This window comes from Malurus melanocephalus, unplaced genomic scaffold (assembly GCF_030028575.1).
Source record: "Malurus melanocephalus ecotype Western Australia unplaced genomic scaffold, MMel_1.1 scaffold_16, whole genome shotgun sequence".
In the NCBI taxonomy this organism is placed as follows: domain Eukaryota; kingdom Metazoa; phylum Chordata; class Aves; order Passeriformes; family Maluridae; genus Malurus; species Malurus melanocephalus.
In genome coordinates, this window is record NW_026623248.1 from 1,219,112 (window position 1) to 1,239,916 (window position 20,805).

The 20,805-nt window shown below is 40.5% G+C and overlaps 1 protein-coding gene across 1 annotated transcript in view; it reads right to left on the reverse strand.

Moving 5' to 3' along the window:
• ANO2 (anoctamin 2) overlaps positions 1 to 20,805 on the reverse strand; it is a 138,310-nt gene that overhangs the window by 114,978 nt on the left and 2,527 nt on the right. The window contains exons 2-3 of the mRNA XM_057385317.1: positions 18,567 to 18,745; positions 15,353 to 15,763 (exon numbers count right to left, since the gene is read on the reverse strand). Coding sequence (XP_057241300.1) covers positions 15,353 to 15,763; positions 18,567 to 18,745 — 590 coding nt within the window. The remainder of the gene's footprint in view (positions 1 to 15,352; positions 15,764 to 18,566; positions 18,746 to 20,805) is intronic.

Genomic DNA, 20,805 nt, shown 5'->3' on the forward strand with positions numbered 1-20,805 from the left:
AATGCAGGTGAGTAACAAATATGCCAGGATTGTAATTCATTTTAATTCTTTCTAAAAACACATTTTGGATTAAGAAATTAGTGCGCTTTCGTCAATATTTTCCAAATGTTTATCTCTGTCCACTAAGCACTACAGCATGAAAAGTATGACTTTCAAACATAAAGGAAAATGGTCGCTAATTATTTGGATCCACTTTATCAGCAAATTTTTCCTATGTCAATTTCTTTCCCCAAAAGCATGGCACAATTTCAATACATCTTTTGAGATTGAACACCATAAATAATAATAATAAAAYATAAAATTGAAAGCCTCCCCACCCAAATCAAACTGCCTCAAAGGGGAAGGGAAGAGTGTGTCTACTCTACCACTTCCTGTATTTTGGCAGTGTCAAAGGAAAATCATGTAATCAGCTGGCCTKGCTCCATTCAAGGCCAAATTAGCTAAAAAATAAGCCAATATTCTGTAGAATACATCATACCAAACTTTATTATCAGTAAAAAACAACTCACTTCTTGAGGCAAAAGAGTTAACATTAAAAAGGGCAAAATGTAATTCCTCATAAGGGAATGAGAATCACTAATCTACACAGAGATTTATAGCCTAAACAATTTTCCAGATGAAGCAGCAAGATCATGGAAGTCAATCTTTAGACCAGATAACAGGCATGTTACCAGTGGGGAGATTAATGAAACAGAGACTGAACCCYCATTCTAGTAAACTCAATTTCAAGGTAAAAGGGATTTGGAGATAAAGAAAAGAATTAAAAATAGATAGGACACCAAACTGAAAAACAGAGGAAGGGTACCTTAAAATATTGTTTCATCACTCCATAGCTGATCTGGGATATAAATAAATAATCATACGAAGGGATGCTTCAATTTTGTGTCAAAAGATTTTAAATTTCAATTTGTTCTTAGCAAAAATATTTCAGAGGGATTTCTGTAATTTGAAAGTGTTAACAGATGGTACAAATGTATTTAGTTTAATAGGAGTGTTCTCCTAATCAGATACTGCAAGCCTTTCCCGGATGGTGTGGCCCTTAGCTCTCCAAAGATCAGTAGCAGTAGAAGGAAGTCTGTCTGTGTTTGCAGGGGCTTGATTGGGAGGGGAATAAAATAAAGATAATTGAAGTATCTGACCTGGCTTGTTTGCTGGCAGGGAATTCAAAACCTCCCCAAACAGCTCCAGCCTCACTGCAAACAGGGAGAGATGGGAAAGAGGCTCTGGAAGTCACACAGTAGCATCATGTGACTCATTTTGGGTAAGAATACAGGTCCAGGGGTGGAGAAATAATCAGTTAAACAACAAGAAGCAGTATAGGAAGAGAATCTGTAGTGCTAGAAAAAAAATAGAACTCACTAAGGGGATTTTGCAGTTTCAGCAGTATCCAACATCATTTTAAGTGGCCTGGAGAAAGATAAAGTAGATGAAGTTTTTCAGGGTACCAAGGATAAGGGCAGACTGGAGAACGGTAACAAAGCTTTGTAAGAGTAAGAGCCTGAACAATGGCAAGCAGTTGTCAATGTAAATAAATATAAAGCAAATATATCTGTGGATTAAATCCAGATTGGCATATAAAATGCTGATTTCACCTACACTGATCAGTAAAGACAACTCAAGTTGCATCAGAAAAAACCTTTGAAAAATATCAGCTCAGTATTTTCTATGAGCCAAGAAGTAAACTTTACATTTGAATGGAAAATGTGTAAAGGCTAAGATAAAAAGAAACATTCAAACATAGCGGTATACATCTTGTGCTCAATGTGCACTCTCAGTCTCCTCACCTCCAAAGAGATAAATACGATCAAAAATGGAGCCAGGGGACCCATAAAAGCCTTGCTGTGACACCTGTATAGGAATCACTGAGGAGACTGAGACTTTTTGTTCTGGAAGCTTGAGGAAGTTATTGTAGAAGGCTATAAAATCCTGCATGATAAGGACATGGGGTGTGGATGGACTGCCTTGTGTCCCTTTCAGAGCAAGCACTAACGAGCCTCAGACAAAGACTAAAAAAATCAACAAAAGAACACAGATTTCAATGYAGCAGGGAAGTACCTCTGCCTTTTGTGTGCAAAAACTGAATAACATTTTAAGAGCAAACTATAACAGACTTTGGACTAGAAATCTCCAGAAGGTTCTTCGGTGGACGAACAGCACCTGGGGGAAATCATCTGAATTGAAAGTAGCTGACACCACAACATCAGAGTAAAAGCCTCGCAAAAGTTTCTACCATTCCTGCTGTTTCCTAAACATTTTATTATTTCAACTTCTGGATACCCAGTACTGCACTGWGGGAATCTCTCACACCACAGGATCTGTTTTATGGCAGTATTACCAATACCAGGAGAAGCAGTTCCCAGCCAGCGAGGCACAAGCCTGCTCCAGATGAAATGTGAAGCTCAGAAGCTCTGATGGGTRCTTGCAGGCTCTGTAGATGATCAGAAGGCAGCAAGAAAAGCAGAAGCCCTGAAATCTGAGCAAATCATCAAGCAGARAAGAAAGAATTGCTTGAAATGCTGCAGCTGAGGCAAACACGAGAAGTTTGGTGAACAGGCTGGGACTCAGTGTCCAAGGAATATCTCACCCATAGATAGAAACTGAAGTATTAGAATATTTCTAGAGTTCTAGGGGACCCGGTACTCTCAGCTAATGCAGTACTAGGGCTCAAAATAGTATCCTCCCACTGAAGCTTGAAAATCACAGAAATCAACCAGCAAATGAACAATATAGGATTTTCAGTAACATTAATTACCCAACACCTTCTACTGATCTCTGCAGAATGAGCTGAATTATTGACAGTTTTGGAAACCAGGCCTCAATACCCTCAGTACCTCAAAAATTATGTTCCAAATGGCAATCACTCAATAGATATCAGTAGTGTAACTATTACAACACATATTTTTTTTTCATCCATCCTAGCAGTACTGATCTCTACATGGCCTAAACCGTTTGCCAGATTTAGTTCTCATCTCCACCACCATAAGTTCAGTCACTCTGCAGATAAAAAAGATGGCTCCAGCCAGTTAGAATATAYGAGTGCAATTAAAGGAAGCCTATTAAAAAATCAGTTGTCAAACCATTATAAATGAAATGTGAATTTAATTTCCTATTACAATTCTAGGAATAAACTCTCAGCAAACATCATAATACCAATGTCTGCTAAAGCTTGACATGTAAAGTTGTATCTTCTCTAATATATTTCACAAAGCATGCAACAAAAACATATTTTAGTGAGATTTTTACTTGTAGGTTGGCATTAAAATATGAAGATCTGTGTAGGAAATTGAACAAATCACTTATAGACACGTAAGGGCCAAATGAACCTTTAACTTTCAATTATTAAAAAGATAATTAGCAGATAGAATGCAGAATATGAATATTAACCCTGCCCAAGTGTTTTATGCCCATTAAAACACTGCCCAAGTGTTTTATGCTTTGGGGGAAATGAATTAGCAAAGGAAAAAATGTGAGATTTGTTATTCTAATCCTGGTTGTATCATGCAAATTGAAATTTACAGGAAATCACTACCAGGTTTTTGTAATTAACGTGGTGCTATACACTGATAGCAGTAAGTACCTTCCATCTTCCACATATTAACATTCATTTTATGTYTCATTAGAACTACTCTGCATTTTGTTGTTTTCATAAATCTTTTTGCTTGTTTAACATCAGCTCACTCAAAGAAAATCACACAGTAACTCTGCCTAGACAGCCTTTTAAAATACATATATATTGCATCACAGTGAACATTTTTGAGCTATTGTTTTGGCATGGTTCTATCATATTTGTCCTTTACTTCTACCATAATGATTTTCTGCTAAATATTACAAGTTTACAAAAGGGAGACCAAGGAATAAAGCCACAAGCACACTATGCTAGGCCGTGACATAGTAACAGGAAGATATGCTCAACAACAGAATACTCTAATCATAGAATGGTTTGTTTTGGAAGAGACCTTAAAGATCATCTTGTTCCAGCCCCACTACCATGGGCAGGGACAGCATCCACTATCCCAGGTTGCTCTGAGGCCCATTCAACCTGAGAACCCCTYGAACACTTACAGGGATGGGGCAGCCACAGCTGCTCTGGGCAACCTGTGTCAGAGCCTCAGCACCCTCACAGGGAAGAATTTCTTTCCAATATCCCATCTAAACCTCCTCTGGCCTTGCATCACCCGGCAAGTGTTGCATACACTTGTGAACAGTTCACTGGGATCACACTTCAAGTGATATCATTAACTCTAGGTTTGTAAGAAAGGATACATCAGGACTGAGATCAAAAGAAAAAAGTGGGAGGTGTTGTTTTGCCTTTTTATTCCCCCACACACACTTGTTTTGRCAGTCTTCAGTAAACAAAGATGTCTCAAGTAAAACTTGGGTCCATTTGCAGGGGGTGTGACAAACTCTGTCAGTTTAATACTGATCACAAGATGCTTTTTGCTCTTGGCATGCAGTAGGGAGAGTATTCAGAGATGAAATTTAGAATTCGTCTGCAAAACTGGGAGCAAGGAAAACAAGGAAAAGAATTAGCAGATTTAAGCAGAAAGTGGCAAACAAAAAGAGTTGAGGAGACTAAGACATGAAAAATTAGATGCATAATTTAGCTGCTAAAGAAACAATACAGAAAAATGGTGTCTTTGCCTTTTATTACTAYATATCCATACTGGCACTTCTATTACACAAATATTGCACTTGTGGTCAAAGATAATTTATAAACATTGTAATATCCTAACCATAAAGTTCTTTGGTCAGATCAAGGTCTCATTTGTACAAGTTTGAGAGGACAGCACATACCACTGTTTCTTTGTACTCCTACTGCAATTTATCTTGACCACTCTGTTCACTTTTCTTACACTCAAATTATAATGTTGGTAATAGAGAATACATCTTCCTTTTTTTCTTTTCTGTGTTTATTCAGAATAACTGGATCACTGAATAACTGAGTTGGATCCTCATCTGTTGCACATCCCAACAGTAGTATAAATAGCAGTAACAACACAGATCCAGATCKGGTTATGTAACTTATGCACATGATGGGAAAACATTAAAAATACAACTTTTGGTCTAGCATTCACTAATAAAAATATTGAGTAGGACTTTTGCCAAGAAATTCACACATCAATAGCAGATAACTGAACAGATGTTTTGGCTGAAGTAGGCTTCAACTGGGACATTCACACATATACAAAATGATCTCTAATACTTGTAAGATAACATGATTYTAGAGCTTTCTCAAATTTTGCTTTAACAAAGCCTGTTAACTAAATATTTGCAACATGTGTTAGCTCTTTTCAAATATTTATAGAGAAGGTTAACAAAAAAATACAACTGATTGCAATGCTTCTTTTGGACTAAGAGCATAAACCCCCACACAAGTTTACATAACTCTAAAAGTCTAAAAAATGCCTTAAATCCCCTTAAGTCCACATGTTAAGATAGTTATATATGTATAGATTTATAAAAACACTCAGTTATATATAATCAAATTAGAAAACCCTGCTTGAACATTGCCCTTCCAGATTGAACTGCTCTGGTGTTCAAAGCTTTTCCTCCTATCTCACCAGAGGAAAAAACACCATTTGGGCTTTTCACATTTCCATTTCCACTCCAGCACATTTTGCCTGCCTATAATTAATATATCAATATATCAATTTCTAATCATGACACATTTGTAAGACCCAGACTTCATGAGAAAAGTAATAGCAAATTTATGGCAGTATCAGGAATGTTACCAATCACTATATTATAAAACCACACCTRCTTTTAAACACTAAAATGAGCTGTCTTTGACAACATAAACCAGCAAGTCACCCAGTATGTGGGCTTTGTCCTGYTAGAGTCTGAGCATTATTAAGATCTGGAAATTAACAGCAATTTACAGCTGGATCTTAGTAAAAGCATTCTTTGTGCTGACTTTTCTGTGAAGAGATTTGCCAGTTGGTGGCCAGATGTGACCAAACATCCGTAATCAACAAATACTTTCCAGGAGAGTCACTTGTGAACTGTGGCTCGCAGGTGACAAACAACCCAGGGTCCCTTGTGGTGCAAGCTGTGTCTTAGGTCATCACTGCAGTGCTCTCAGGTGCCCCCTGCAACACATCAGTTGAAAAGCAAAGCAAGTCCTTTAATGAGCAAACTTTGGTGCCTCATTGAAGCTGAACTTCACCAGCTTTGGGTGAGCAGTTTCTTAAGGACAGCTTTGAGAGAATAAGAGAGGAAGGAAATTTCGCACAGAAGTTGTTAAAAGATAAGCAGTTGTGAAGTATGATGTCTTCGTGTTCAGCTGTCCCTGGATTTTCTCAATGGAGAGGATTCACAGATTGTGGAATATGCTGAGTTGAAAGGGACTCACAGGRACCATCAAGATGTCCTGGATGTCATGACCTCACATGGGCCTGTGACTGATGGCAGCTGATGGACAGGGAAGGGTGACGGGCTGAGCCCACACTAAGAAGAGCAAGATACAGTGACACCGAGGAGTGGCAGGATTGCTGTGGATATAGGATATGGAGAAAGAGTGTCGTGGACAGAAATAGAGCACTGTGTTGGGGACAGGYGAGCAGCCCTGCAGGAGCCTGGTGTGAAGGTGCAGAAGGGAGTAGGCAGAGGCCAGAGGCAGGTAAGCGGGTCAAACACTGGTGAGGTGAAGCTGTTACCACTCACTGACCTGTGAAAGCTGAGCAGTGCCACTGTAAGTAGAGAGTAAACATTATCCAGTGACCTCACAGGGACCTGTGACAAGCAGGGAGGCTTGCCAGGGCTACAGGGCACCACAGTGGATTGACTGCAGTGCAAAAGCCTGAAAGTAGACCTTAGCTAAAATTTAGCTAAAAACATGACATGAAATTTCCTAGGTCCCACTAACCAGAGTGTGCACAGTGAAAGGATGGAAGAGCCTTCCATTGAGCTTTTTTAGGGACACGATCATTAGRACATTACTTTGTCTTGATGACCTAACAGAGGTAGCTGAACATTTGTAATTCTTCAGAGGCCAGCAAAGAATGATTATTCAAAGCCTGCAAAATGAAGCATGGAATATGAGAGCTGGAAAAAGAGCAAGAACACCAGAGATTTCCAAGATGGGCAAACTTACAAATCAGTTAGGATAATGGGAGTGAGGCAAGTAAGAGGTAGAAACAATCACACATAAATCCAGAAACACAAAAACTTGAAAAAACCATGACCTACAGAACATGCATGGGGTTGAAACTTTCTTTCAAATCACTGGGAAATTCAAATTATCCTTCACACCCTGTAATCAGTTTAAAAGGGAACAGACTTAGGACTTTGAATGACTCAAGGAAAAATCCTAAGTATAGGATGGGCAGGGATATCCTTCTGCATTTGGAAGGGATTAAGGAAAAATAACAGTAGTTTGAACTACCACTTTGGAGGTGACAGCTTGGAGCCCTGCTTAAGTATTTGCAAGATCTTTAATATATATTCTATATCTCTGAATTGTTAATTTGAATTAACAAATTAATTACTGAATTATTTCTGGTAAACAACAACTGAGCTTAGTGAACATGTAGACCAAGACTGGAGAGAAATTGGCCATGTCACAGGTGAGACAGGATAAAGGGAAGTGCAACTGGGCTCTGCTGGAAGAAAAAGATGTTTGTGTTCTTCCTGTGTACTGTGCTCGTTCCAGCCTATGGAAAGCAATAGCCATCTTAGCCACCTCTACATTTTCAGGTGAATCTTCCTAGTGGTGTCTTTGTGTTCCCCCTGGAAAACCTACTCTTCCCAAAGAAAATAAGGAATATCAGCCTATGTAGCTGTTCAGGAATTTTCCCACCTTAGCTCCAAGTAGCTTGTTCTCTCCCAAATATTTTTTGTTCATTTATTTTACCAGAAGACATTTTATGAAACTCCAAGATTGTGTACCTAATTCCACCTCAAGAACTTCTTTAAAAGTACAGTGTACAGTTCTCAATCCTTTTAGTGATTCCATAATGCTATAAAAAAATTACAGAATCCAGGAGTTGAAGGGAGAAGCCAGCAGAGAACTGATTAATTCCTAGATGGCAGAGCTTAAAATAAGCATATCCATATCCACAAAATAAGCACATCCACTATCAATATATACAAACAAACAAAAAAGAGAAGTCGCACTAAAACAACAAATAAAAATCCGTCCACCTGTTCAAAATAATTTTGTCGAGCTATTTGGTTTCAGGAGATGAAATCATTGTTACAATAATACTGACCTAGAATAACTGCAAAGAAATTACAGAATATTACAGAATGCAGCACACTATTACATAAATCAAGCTCTAACRTGATTTTTTCATTGGCCTATCACTGTGAGCACATACCTGTACACAAAAGAGAGATGCAGTAGAGGGCACACATTTATCAGCACTTTGTACCAAGGAGAGAACCCACCCAAAAGGGTAATTTTTCCATGCTGTGCATGGGGTTTTAGCCACCAAACTCTCATTAATGCTAATGACAACCGGGCAGCCCGATGCCACTCTGCTAAACTATTTTTTTCCTTGTTGTTCTATTCAGGACAAAATAATTGCTGACCTGGAACCACTAGAATGACAGAAGCAATTCTATGATATAGTTTTGACTGATTTTCCTTGTCCTGTGACTTAATAGAAGCTGCAATGACCAGGAAAGACACTTGGAATACAATCTGGTTACAACTTGTGACTTGTATAACACAGTTTCCTTTTCTTCAGTCTGTAGGCAYGTGGGACAGTTAAAGAATCTTTCCCTCTATGACAGCTTCTCCCCACTAAAACTGTACTCATCCACAGCAACTACCACTGAGTTGCTGGAACTCTGACCCTACCTAGAACTTAGGTCTGGAAAGAATTTCTGAAACAGTTTGAACTGAAGAGGGTTTTCTGATTACTAAGGGGAAATTACTTTGTTCTTCCTTGAAAAGACCCCTGCACTGTTCATGTGAAAAATCTTGATTCCAGTTTTCCTTCCAAAATGCCTCCCTGTCATGTACAATGTAACATCTGAAGGTGTACACAGTGTAAAATGTCTTGTACATCTGGGATGGGATCATTCCTTCCCTGCARTGTCTCACTTCCTGGATGAATATTGCTTGCCTGTCTAAGCATAATGTCATTACAGTAACTCAGATTTGGGCAGAATGACACACGCAGCACTAGAGTAATCAGTAAAGCAAGAAGAGTTCAAAATTTACAAGAATCCCACAATTCTGAGTCATTATTTACATTATCTTTCCCTCCATCTGCTAAAAGACAGCAAATTCCACCCCCTCACACCACACACGCAAACAGTTGTGGGTTTTCTTCTCATAAGGCAGTCCTATACTTTAAGAACTAATTTCCATCATTAGATACCCCTCAGCCTTTTCCCTGCTGGAATCCATTCCTGAATCTGAGACAGCAGAAGATGGTTTATTGCAGGAGAAAAAAAAAAAAAAAATTGAGAGAGAGAGACATCATCTTGGCTCAGATCTCCTATATCTACAACATAAACCAGTATGTAAACTAATGTACGTATGTATAAAGCAACAGATTGAAAACAGGGAGCACTTACCTATAGCGTTGCATTTGTTCCTAAACAGAAATCTCAGTGGCTCTGATTTAGGCAAAGGAATTTTTGTGAGGTGTGAAATCATGGCTAACCAGCTATGCCTCTAAAAAATAKTGAAATCATGAAACAATTATCCAGCCAGCAGAAATTGAGTAGTGAGCCCTCCTTTGGCATCAGAGATACCTGCAGGGTTGTTTGCTGCTAGAGACAAAGTAGGCAGTGGCCTGGGGACAGGAAAGCAAAGAAAGTCCCATTTTCCTAAAAAAGAAACTTAAAATTTAGGATTTTTTTTTTTTGCTGTGACAAAGAATAGGTCAAGGTGCATCAGRCAGCAGGTATTATGGTTGGGGCAGCCCTCATACAGCACCTCGCCCCAATAACATTAGAGTGACCGCTKTCATTTAATGGCTCAGAAAAGCAACAAATCCCAGGACCAAATTTCACAAACTATCTCATATTCTACTACTTTATTTTCATGAAACTACTATTCAAGCTGCACTGGCCTAAATGCTTTAGAGAAATTATCACTATTCAGCCTCYAAGCCTCCTCTGCAGGCACTGAGACAGCGTCACATCCCTCAGGGCTTCATGCATTGCCCTTCAAACCTTCCCCAGGGATTTAATTTGCACATTAAAACTTCTGCTGTAAACAAGAGCGCTGATAATTAAAATATGTTTTCAGGGAATCATCTGTGAACAAGCCAAGCTGCTGATTTTTTCACTTCRCACGCCCTATCCWGCAAGAGTCGAGTTGCCCTCCTGCYATGCCCCAGCAGAGAYGTACAAGCCAGTCCCTGTGGGCTTCTCATCTACCCAGCTTTTTGTAGGAATTGAAGTAGTTCTCCCAGCAGGTGACAGAACTCAGCACAGCACACAGAGAAATTAAAACACAAATTCAGGGGGCTATTGGCCATTTCTACCAGACAAGTCTGCTACAAAYAGCATGATGKAAAAATATATGTAAAATTAGGATGYCTCTGGCCCAAATYGCATTATAAATATCACCAGAAYGTACAGCTCTATTCTACCTCCATCTGAAATTCAAGATATGGATGACTCCATTTCCTGATTTGCAGACAATTGATGACATTTATCATTGCTGCCCAACAGATTTGTAAATGTYATTGATAAAACATAGGTGATTTTTAACATCTTTTCATTTTCTCTACATCTCTYGGAAGCCATTTGGACAAAGGTACCTCACAGAGGAGCCCTAAGAGTGTGGATGATGGTTAAAATAAACAGAGTGAGTCTGTCCATTCTTCTATTCAAGTCACAACATAATCATTAAAAAAACAGGATTCATAATATGGATTTCAAGCTTTGACAGTACAGCCATTCTACTCAGCCACCTTTTATTATGGATCATTATTTTAATGCTGATTTAATCACACCTAAATCCCACTGGGCTACTTAAAAATCCTGTCTAAAATGGAGATATAATTTCCTCTTAAATAGTTAATCAACTTGCCAATATTTTCATCACATTCACTTCACTACCACTGAAAACCTTGCCTTGCCTGTTCAACTTTAATTTTATAAGAGCTGCATATTAAATTTCGGCCCCATCTAAGTAACATACAGGAGCAGAACATGGTTTAGCTAATTAATGCTTCTGTAACTAGAGTCACTGAAAAATATGCATCAAATATTTATATAATTGGTTCCCCAAAGAAGTATTGCCTTGTCCTGAGTGCTGAGAGACTGAAATACAAAGTCCAAAGACCTAGAGCACAAAAGATCCCAGTCTGCTTCCAATGCTACATTACTCTGTTTGCATTCTCGTTTTTTTCAGGGGGCATTCATTAACAGGGATAAAGCTCTGGGACTCAAATTTCCATATCCTTTTAAAATTAATGTTAGCTACTATTAAGCTTTCCTCTGCACTTCARATGAATTAATATTTTGAGGCCACCAGAACGTCCACTGTGAACGCCTGCAAGATGCCTCACCTGTAAAAGGGCATGAGATGCTTTTCCTGGGATTTTCCATGAAGTATAGGGATAGATTTTGGAAAAAAAAAAAAAAAAAAAAAGTCTTTTTTTCCCCTCAGGCTTTTAATTACTACTAAACTAAGCAATATACATGATATCATTTTGGCTACTCTTTGTCCTTAAGGAGGACTGACAGGAGACAAAGCCTTCTCCCCTGACAAATAGGGAGCACTTTAGTGCAACAAAATAGTGCATTTTAACCTACTGTATTTATTTATTTAAATAAAATCTACTGCGGTTCTATAAACTTTTGTTTGGCTCAGGTTAGGGGGTGTTATGAGGTTTGTTTGGCTGGTTGGGTTTTTAAGTTTATATGTTTTTTTCCACAAAAATTCAAAACCATGCCTTGGAATATCAATCAGAAAAATCCAATCACAATCTCTATCATCAGTAATATTATTATCAACCCTGAGGACCTTAAGGACTTCCTTCCCTTCAAGTGTAATGTAATCAAGGGAGCTTAGTGAGACATTTTTGAAACAATGCTAGCTCAAAAATTGAGGTTAGATGAGCTTCTTGGAGGGTAATTTACACTGTGTTTTAGGATTGCCATCCTCTTCCCTTTGAAATAATATTTCCTCTCCCAATTGCTATTTAGCAAAGTACATTTCATTTCCAATGTTCTTGAAAATAATCCAGTTTTGTCAGAATGCCAAGGTACATCTCCAGTGTCTTCTTATGCCATAYCTATTATGCCTTGCCATACATAACACTAATTGAATATGGTGTGTGTTGCATTTGCAGTCATCAAAGCCACAGAAAAATTCAAATTTAAGGGAATTACTGGTTTCAGATTAGGTGAAACACAACAATCAGTTTGCCCAGGAACACATAACAAAAAACAATCAAACAAACAAAACTAAAAATAAAACAAGACAACAACAAATAAAAGGAATTTTTTTTTTAAACCAAAAAAGCAAGAACTGCAATGTCTGTAGCATTTACTGCCCTTCCTGGGCTACTTCAGACTGTCATTGCACACTTTGTTTTGGACATACAAAATATCATCTCAGTTTAAAAACAGGAAAACAAAAACCCACCCAAAACATGAAGGTTGTATTAAGAGATATGGAAGTTTCTCTGAAGGACAGCAATAAGAAATGATAGAAAATTACTAAGAAAATGAAAATTTAGTCAAGCACTCCTTAATTCACAAGTAATTGTGTGGTTATGGAGACAGTCCATAATCTTGCCTATTTTCCACAAATACAAACAGAGCARTACACCTCTCTTCAAATTCATATACAAATCATACATGTTTTTTTTTTTTCTTGTCTCTCCACTTTTACACAATGAATTGGCAATGCAAGTGAGAAAGGTGTTAATCCCTATGTATCAAGCATATAACAATCACAATACTGCCACATGTTAACAAACATATTAATGGAAATTCCTATTTCTGCAAAAAGATAGCTGCAGAAACAAAGATTTTTAGATTGTCATAGCTCTATCCTGTATTCCTAGAGATGAACTTCCTGATGTCTAAAAGGTTTCAGACTGCAAAAGCAGCTTCCAGAAGAGCTCCCATGTCCTGGGAAGTTGGTAGACTCAAACCATTCAATGATTCTTTGGTTCGGGACATCCTATTGTTCCTAAATTGGTGGATTTCCCTGCAAAACCATGTGAATATTATGTAAGTTAGGGAAACCAAGATCTGCTCTGAAGCAAGGGTCCAAAAGTGGAATCCCTCTAACATTTACCTTTGCAGCCAGCCTCTGAGCAGATGAGATTTATCTTAAAACCTGGTCTGGAATATGTGTTAGAGAATATAGCTCAACTTCCRATAGCACCATATGAAAAAAAAATCCATGTCTTGTATTAGCACTGAAACATACAACAAACATAAAAATCCCCACCAAACAAATATTCAATTCARCATAATCCACTAGAAATGTATTAGTTGAAAGTCCACTGTGCTATACAAAAATACAAATTCTGCTTTAAGGCTGTTCTCAGTTTAATGAACTTATAGACACATATTTTTTCCCCAGTAACAAAATTCTCACATCAGCTCAACACACAATTTTAATCCACATATAAGGCCAGCTGTGCCTTTCATATGTGCCTAYTCAGCATTTTCTACAAAATTCACAGCAAGAAAACAGGCAGAACCTTCAACATGTCCCAACAGGAGTTAACTAACAGAAGAAAAAATCAGTGAAGTGAGAAGAAAAAAAGGAAGTAAAAGACACAGGTCATGTGCACGGAAGAAAAAGGATAATGCATGATCTTTCCAGTCCCATCCAGTTTCTCAGGAGATTCAGGAAGGAAAAACACTTTCCCCTTTTGATTATACAGCTTGTGTGTTGGGGCAGGATGGGAGGAGGGGTGGGAGACAGGACTGGCTGTGYACACAGAGAGAAAAGTGATGGAATAGCATTTTTTGTAATTTTCAAAATCAATTCATTTTTCCCATAAAAGAACTAATCAACAATTTCCTGARAACTTCCCAGTTCATTTACAAAAAGCTTTTTCCTCTTCATAATGAAGACTGTGAAAAAAAGGGTTTTTTTGATCAACACTTTATGACATCATTTATCACTTTGTGTATTATTTAAGAGCATATGTCATCACCTGGAAGGAGGCCAAAACAGAATTTGYATCCAGCTGGACTTCTGGTAAGTAATGAGTCAAATAATCAAATCCAAATCTCCTGCTAGACTTTTTGGGTTCTGATGAAATTCAGAACTGAAAGAAGTCTCCAAAAACAGCCGTTCTCATAATTTTTATGCAATTTTGTTATAAAAATCATAGCAGTAAGACAGTCATGTACTGAACCATAACCCCAGTGCGCAGCATAAAAGAATCATGATCTGAGATCACTTTTTTCTGTTCATTACAAGGATGGCTCAGCCAGGCTGCGCAGTGAAATATAACCCAGAGCCACCTGCAACTCAGCAAATAAGGCAAGGAAAATGTTAAGAGTCAAATGACTTTTCTATTTCTTTCTATCCCTGCCAGTGATTTAACATGCATAACTACGCCCAGCCAGTCAGACCCGAATTTTCAGATTCAATCTGTGATTTGCACCGTGTGTTGTAATGGTTGACTGATTGCACTGGAAGCAGCACAAGCTGCAAGCTCTTCTCAAGTACGAGAAGAACCTCTAAATCKCTCAAATTTGGTGTCAAAAACAAGAGAGAACCTAAAACCAGAAACCCRCAAGGACTTTCCTTCATTGGATGTAAATATCCATGGCTTTTGAAGAGGCACAGAGGGATAGCACAGAGCTAGTGCAACAACGAAGGATTTGGGAGACCTGTGCTCACCTGAGTGACTGGCAAAAGCCAAGTGAAATAACCACAGCTCCCAGCTGATGAGACCACAACATCATTCCAACATCACACACGAGGGAGACTAAAAACATCACAGGCTGGGAGCTTCTCCTGTCACAGCACAGGAGCTGTTCATTCCATGGGTSGAATGAAGAAAGGACACAAAACTTACATATGGTTGAGAAGAAAGCAGAGTCCCACTGAAGATATTATGAGGAAATGTGAAATATCTTAGCAATGTTCCAGCAAATTACTTAAGAGATACTTCCTTCATTTTAGCAATATTTAATTTTTTTTTTGTAAGAAAAGTGTGTTTGCTRCATGTCATAAGAACATTTAGATAAAGAAATACGTTTTCACCTGAAATAAGATTGAAATTGCTACTCAGCACTACATTAAACAACAACAACCACATCTTTCTCAGGCAGCAAAAACCAAGCAACAAAAACACATCATGGCCACCTTCTTAACTTCACACCACATTTTGGGCATTCAAAGAGGCCATTATCCACTGGAGCATCCGATGCCATGTGTGAGGTGCAAGTCTCCCCCTCTTACCTCAGGGTCTTTCTCAATCTCCAGCCCCGCTTCCAGCAGGTTTTGTTCGTACTCCTCCCGCTGCAGCCGCTTCTCCTCCTCCAGGGCGTCCAGCGGGCTGAGCTCCCCCTCCGGCAGCCCCGGCAGCCCCGGCCCCTCATGCAGAGCACGCTGGCCATCGTCCTGCTGCTGCTGCTGCCGGGGCTCGGCACGGCCATTCCCGGTGCCTCCGTTGGAAACCAGGGCCACGGAGGCGGATCTGYGCACCGGCTCTGGAGAGGCCGCCCCGGGCGTGTGCCGGGCCAGGCGTCGGCGGTAGTGGTAGGCCAGGACATAGTCAACCTTCCTCTTGYTGTCCCTGAAGTGCAGGCCGCTCGGGGAGGCCGTGTCCCGGGCATCTCCCTGGGCTCCGTCCACGTAGTTGTTGATAATCTGCGAGAGAARCACAGGAGTGGCACGGACAAGAAAGACAAAAAGCCCAAATAAGTGGGGGAGGCTATCTCCAGAGGAGCACGTGAAGCCGCAAAGAATCCAGGCGTGACCTCCAAACATTTGCTGTGCACACCAGTCTCGCTTCATTCCCCCCTGACCATTATCAAATGGCTGAAGATAGCACCTTATCACAACACATGGGGTCCCTATAGAAGGGCCGGTACAGAGGAACACACAGCCCTACCACTGTTCTGCACATGCACATGCACATTTTGAAAGAGGACGGAGAAGTGAGAGTAAGGATCACATCACAGGCCGTGCGCCGTGTGCTGTGGAGAAAAGCAGGGCAGGGAAGGGAACCAATAACTGTGTTGGGATGGAAGAAAGCTATCKTAGTCAGAGCAGGAGAAATATCTTCAATGTAGTTTAAGCTCCAGAAAACGCGGCTGGACAGAAACACTTTGGAAGGTAGCAGGGATTAGAAAGGATATGTCCCAAGAATGGCTGACAGTGCTAGCTTGTATTTTAACATATCGTGAAAAGTCTGTTTGACTGACCACCAACACTGCAAAAGGAAATCAATGGCAAAAATAATTCAAACCACCCATGTTGCACTCTGTCAGCCCCTCAAGACCATCCCTTCTTCATCATCTCCCTCTCAGAACCTTTCTGAGTTGCAGCTCCAACATTAATCCTGCCATCACTCCCCGGCCAGGATGGGAATTCTGCAGTATCAATGTGCAACTCTGGAACCAAGGCACTCACTTGCACTTCCCACTCAGTAAGGCTGCCCATTAGTTTTCCAGATTGCTACCAGCCACCGTTTTCAGCACAATGCTGCAGTGTAAAGCCCTTCACAGAGCTCTTTATAGCGTTATTCACTGGAATAACAGCCTTCCAGTGACAGGGCAACAAGACAAAAACAAGGGTCAAGCTGATMCAAAGCAATCATCCCATAACCTAATTCCAGCCATTTATGGTTCCCATAGGTGATCATACTGGTACCTGACAGGTACCAGTCATGGGTTTCTTTCTCTCTCTTCCTCCCCTTCTTTACATATGCTACTAATCCCGAACGCAAGGTTAACCACTTACTTTATGGCAGTTCCTTGTCTGTTAACACAACACAAGTTTTGAAGGCATTATACAAATGTGCATATTATTATATAATCAACACCTTCCAGATTCTTGTTTTCCATTGCTTTGTTTCACTTTGTTTCCCACAAAGAGGCTTTCAGTTGTCATATCACTAAATTAATYTCAGGTTTGCATGCATGCTACATCCTTTATTCTTTCACAAAATTATCACTGAATAACCTGTTCTGCACATTATACTTATCACATTCTTTATGTGTAATGTATATATACAKCCCCTTCAGGCACATCCAAACTTACACTCAGCACTATGCCCTGGCAGAATATAAAACTGCTTGTGAAGCTGCATTTTATTGCAATGACCCATTTCCTGATTAGATACATTCTCATGTGGTACTCACAGGCAGTCCATGTAAACCTCCCGGATCCATCTCTACMCCAGTGAGGAAAAATTTTGGTGTCCCTCCCAGAGAGTTTCAGGCAATACAGCACAGAAGAAATGATGTCACCACCACCAGGTCACTGGCACAAGRCAATGCATTAGCTGGCTCTAGAGAAGATGAGCTCTGAGCATCCTCTCCTCCCTTACTGGAGAGTGTGGGCAGAAACAAGAAGCACAAACAAAATGTGGGAGAGGGAGCAAGGAGGCTGGAGAATGTGAAAAGTCACTCTGTGGTTTTCCTGTTTACTACTGTATGCAGCCACCTGCCACATCCCAGYCACCTGAGAGAGCACCATAGCAACACTTGGTGTTGCTGGAGTTACACAGGGGATGAGGAGATTCAACAGCTCCTCTGCCTCCCTCTCCGTTGTCTCTTTTACTCACTCTTGGCACAGGGGTGCCATCCCCGCAATTAGGGTGTCTAATGCACAGAAAAATTAATCAAAATTTAAAAAAAAATCAGTAAAGKTATTTCCTGCTCCTAAATTTGCACTGTTTCCCTTACCATGTGACATTGTGGCACAGGAAGACTTTTTTTAGGGAGGAACACAAGAAGTCATAATTTCAAAAATGCCACTGAAGGACTTATCCAGATCTTTCTTTCCCCCCCTCTCACGGCCACTGTAGAAGTCAGAAACAGTGATTTCAACTGTCAGCTTTGGTCCTGCTTTCATTGCCTCTTGAAGTTTCCAAAACAAGAAGCCATCATACCAAGGAATAAGAAAATGGGAAGGTAGGAACAGCATTTCATGATGATTTTATTCCAGTAGTCTGATAGCAAATACATCATGACAAATACATCCCAAAAGGTGCCTCCTCTAATGACAGCTCTCCTCTGAACACAACAGCCATACCGCACTTCCACTGGGAATCAATCCAATCCAGCTCCCACTATTACCTGAGCACAKCTGGCTCAAGGTTTGCACAGGCGCACCTGATTGAGTCACCAGCCTRCAGATCTTTTCTGACACTAGGGGTAAGAGTAACTCCTCCATTCCTGCTCTGAAGGATTTTGGTTAAAATAAACAATTAAGAAAAGTTTGATGGGATTGCTACAGTAGAAATTTATTCTTGCTGTACACAGAGAGACTGCTAAACCTCCTGAGGCTGCAAAACGATTTCCTTRTAAAGGATACTTCTCCCAGTTCTGTGTGGATTTAATCAACACACAGGAGGAGCACACCCTGCTTTTCTTACCCTRCTTCAAGCCTCCTCCTCATCCCAAAGGCATTCGAAGTAGATCAATACACATGAAATCCTACTTACAGAACTCCTGTGGGACACCACTGATGCTTCAAGCACTTCATTGGTCCCACTGCTATGCCAGGAAGTACGGTTGTGAGGAACAGTGAGGTACTTGCTGTTGTAGGCTGAAAAAGAGTCCCTTGCCGATTTTGCCATCTTCTGTCCATTCAGCGTTTGGTGTGAGGAGGGCAGAGCAAAGTCTGAGAAGGACAGATAAGTGCATGTTACATAAAGCAGGTTTTGTGCAGCAGTAGACATTATCCAATTCTAGTGATGTGAACAGATTCAGTGATATCAGGTACAGGTACAAACTTGTGGATCATGGTCATTCTGCATGAAGAACTCTTTACCCATGTGAAATGCTCACTAAGTACATTTAAGTTTATACCTACATGTTCTGGTCYCAGGGACTAATGTTTGGAACTTTTAGACATGTTCCCCCTTTCTTATGTTTGACAAATTACATGATCACAGTGCAGCATAACAGAGGGTCTGGGTRGAAATCTTCACAGAATCACAAAATATCCTGGGCTGGAAGGGACTTGAAAGATCATCTTGTTCCAACTCCCTGCCATGGACAGGGRCACCTTCCAYTATCCCAGGGTGCTCAGAGCCCCATCCAACCTGGCCTAGGACACTGCCAGGGATGGGGCAGCCACAGCTKCTCTGGGCAACCTGTGCCAGGACCTCACAACCCTCACAGGGAASAATTTCTTCMCAATATCCAATCYAAMCCTGCTCTCTGTCAGTGTGAAGCCATTTCCCTTGTCCTGTCACTCCAGGCCCTTATCAAGAGTCTCTCTCCATCTTTCCTGTGGGCTCCCTTCAGGCACTGCAAAGCCACAGTGRGGTCACCCYAAAGCCTTCTCTTCTCCAGGYGAACAATCCCAACTCTCTCAGCCTTTCCTCCCAGCAGAGCTGCTCCATCCCTCTGATCCCCTCGCTGTCCCTGCTCTGTACTCGCTCCAAGAGATCAATTCCATACAGGCAGTAGCACAGTGAAAAATGCTGATAAAAACCAATGGGTACAGAAAGTGTTTCAACCTACAAATGTTTCATACTCTTTCCCCCTCTAGTGGTGCCACGGCTGAAATGGGGTTGACTGAGCCATACTCATACTTTCCTGGAAAAGCTCTTACTTTGAGGGAAAAACTATGTTTTGTTCCTTCCAGTGTTCATGTTTTGTACCCAGGAGAAGAAATCCTGCACACATCTGCCCACATAGTCACTACCATCACCACTAGACACACAAAGCACCACTGCCCCTGCCCCTGCCCAGTCAGGACTTTTCTCCAGAAAGAAGAAACAACAGTTCCCACCTATCCAGAGAGACATCACATCCATAGTGTACTGCTAAAGTCTGGGAGCTGTATTTCCCCCTTACTTAGCTGAGCCYCTTCTATCCCCTGAAATAGCTACCCCACCACCATATTCTGAGAAAGGACACAGTGGAACGCTAAAGAAGGAAATGCTTGGAAGAARGGGGCTGATCCCTAAATGTTACGATTATTCTTATGTTTCCTATCAATAACAGATTGGGGTCCAGCAGCATTTGAACAGTCCAGCAGACTGACTSACCAGTCTTCCCTGCCTGATCTCCTGAGCAAACTCATGCTTGGTTTACTTTAATGAAGCTCATAATGATGCCACGAGGGAAACCCCAAGGAAAATAATTAATAAGTGAAGGTTTCATTCCCAAAGGCCACACACAATGTTTCTCTGGTATTTTCTGACTAAGTCTGGGATATCTCACAAGACCTTTACGCAGTCAATTAAAGACCTCTCTTCTTTCCAGTCCTTTTAACTAGGCCTAGGAAAAAAACTGCGGTTCATTTATAACATCATGATTTCATTTCCATTATTCTTCCCAACCTCCAAAAACTGTGTCACGGACCTGAGACTAACAACTGGTAAACTGGTGAGGCAGTCAGGGACTTCCAGTCAAAATAACTGTTTTGATGGAAATTCAATTGGCATATCTGTATTTGGAAGACTCCTGCTCTTCCAAAAGCATTTCATCTTCCCGAATTAGACTGATTGAACCAAAATGTTCTGTTTTGAATGCATTCCACATATGAGACTGCTTGCCTKTGGTACTGCAGTGCCTCAGGGGCTTCTACTTCAGATGCTGCCTGACCTCATTCCACCCTGTAAGCCTTTATGACATCTGGCCTTACATGCTTTCATTCTGTAAATATTCTGGAGGAATTAGTATGGATAGAAACCAGCTGCATCTGTGTGTGTATGTGAAAATATAAAA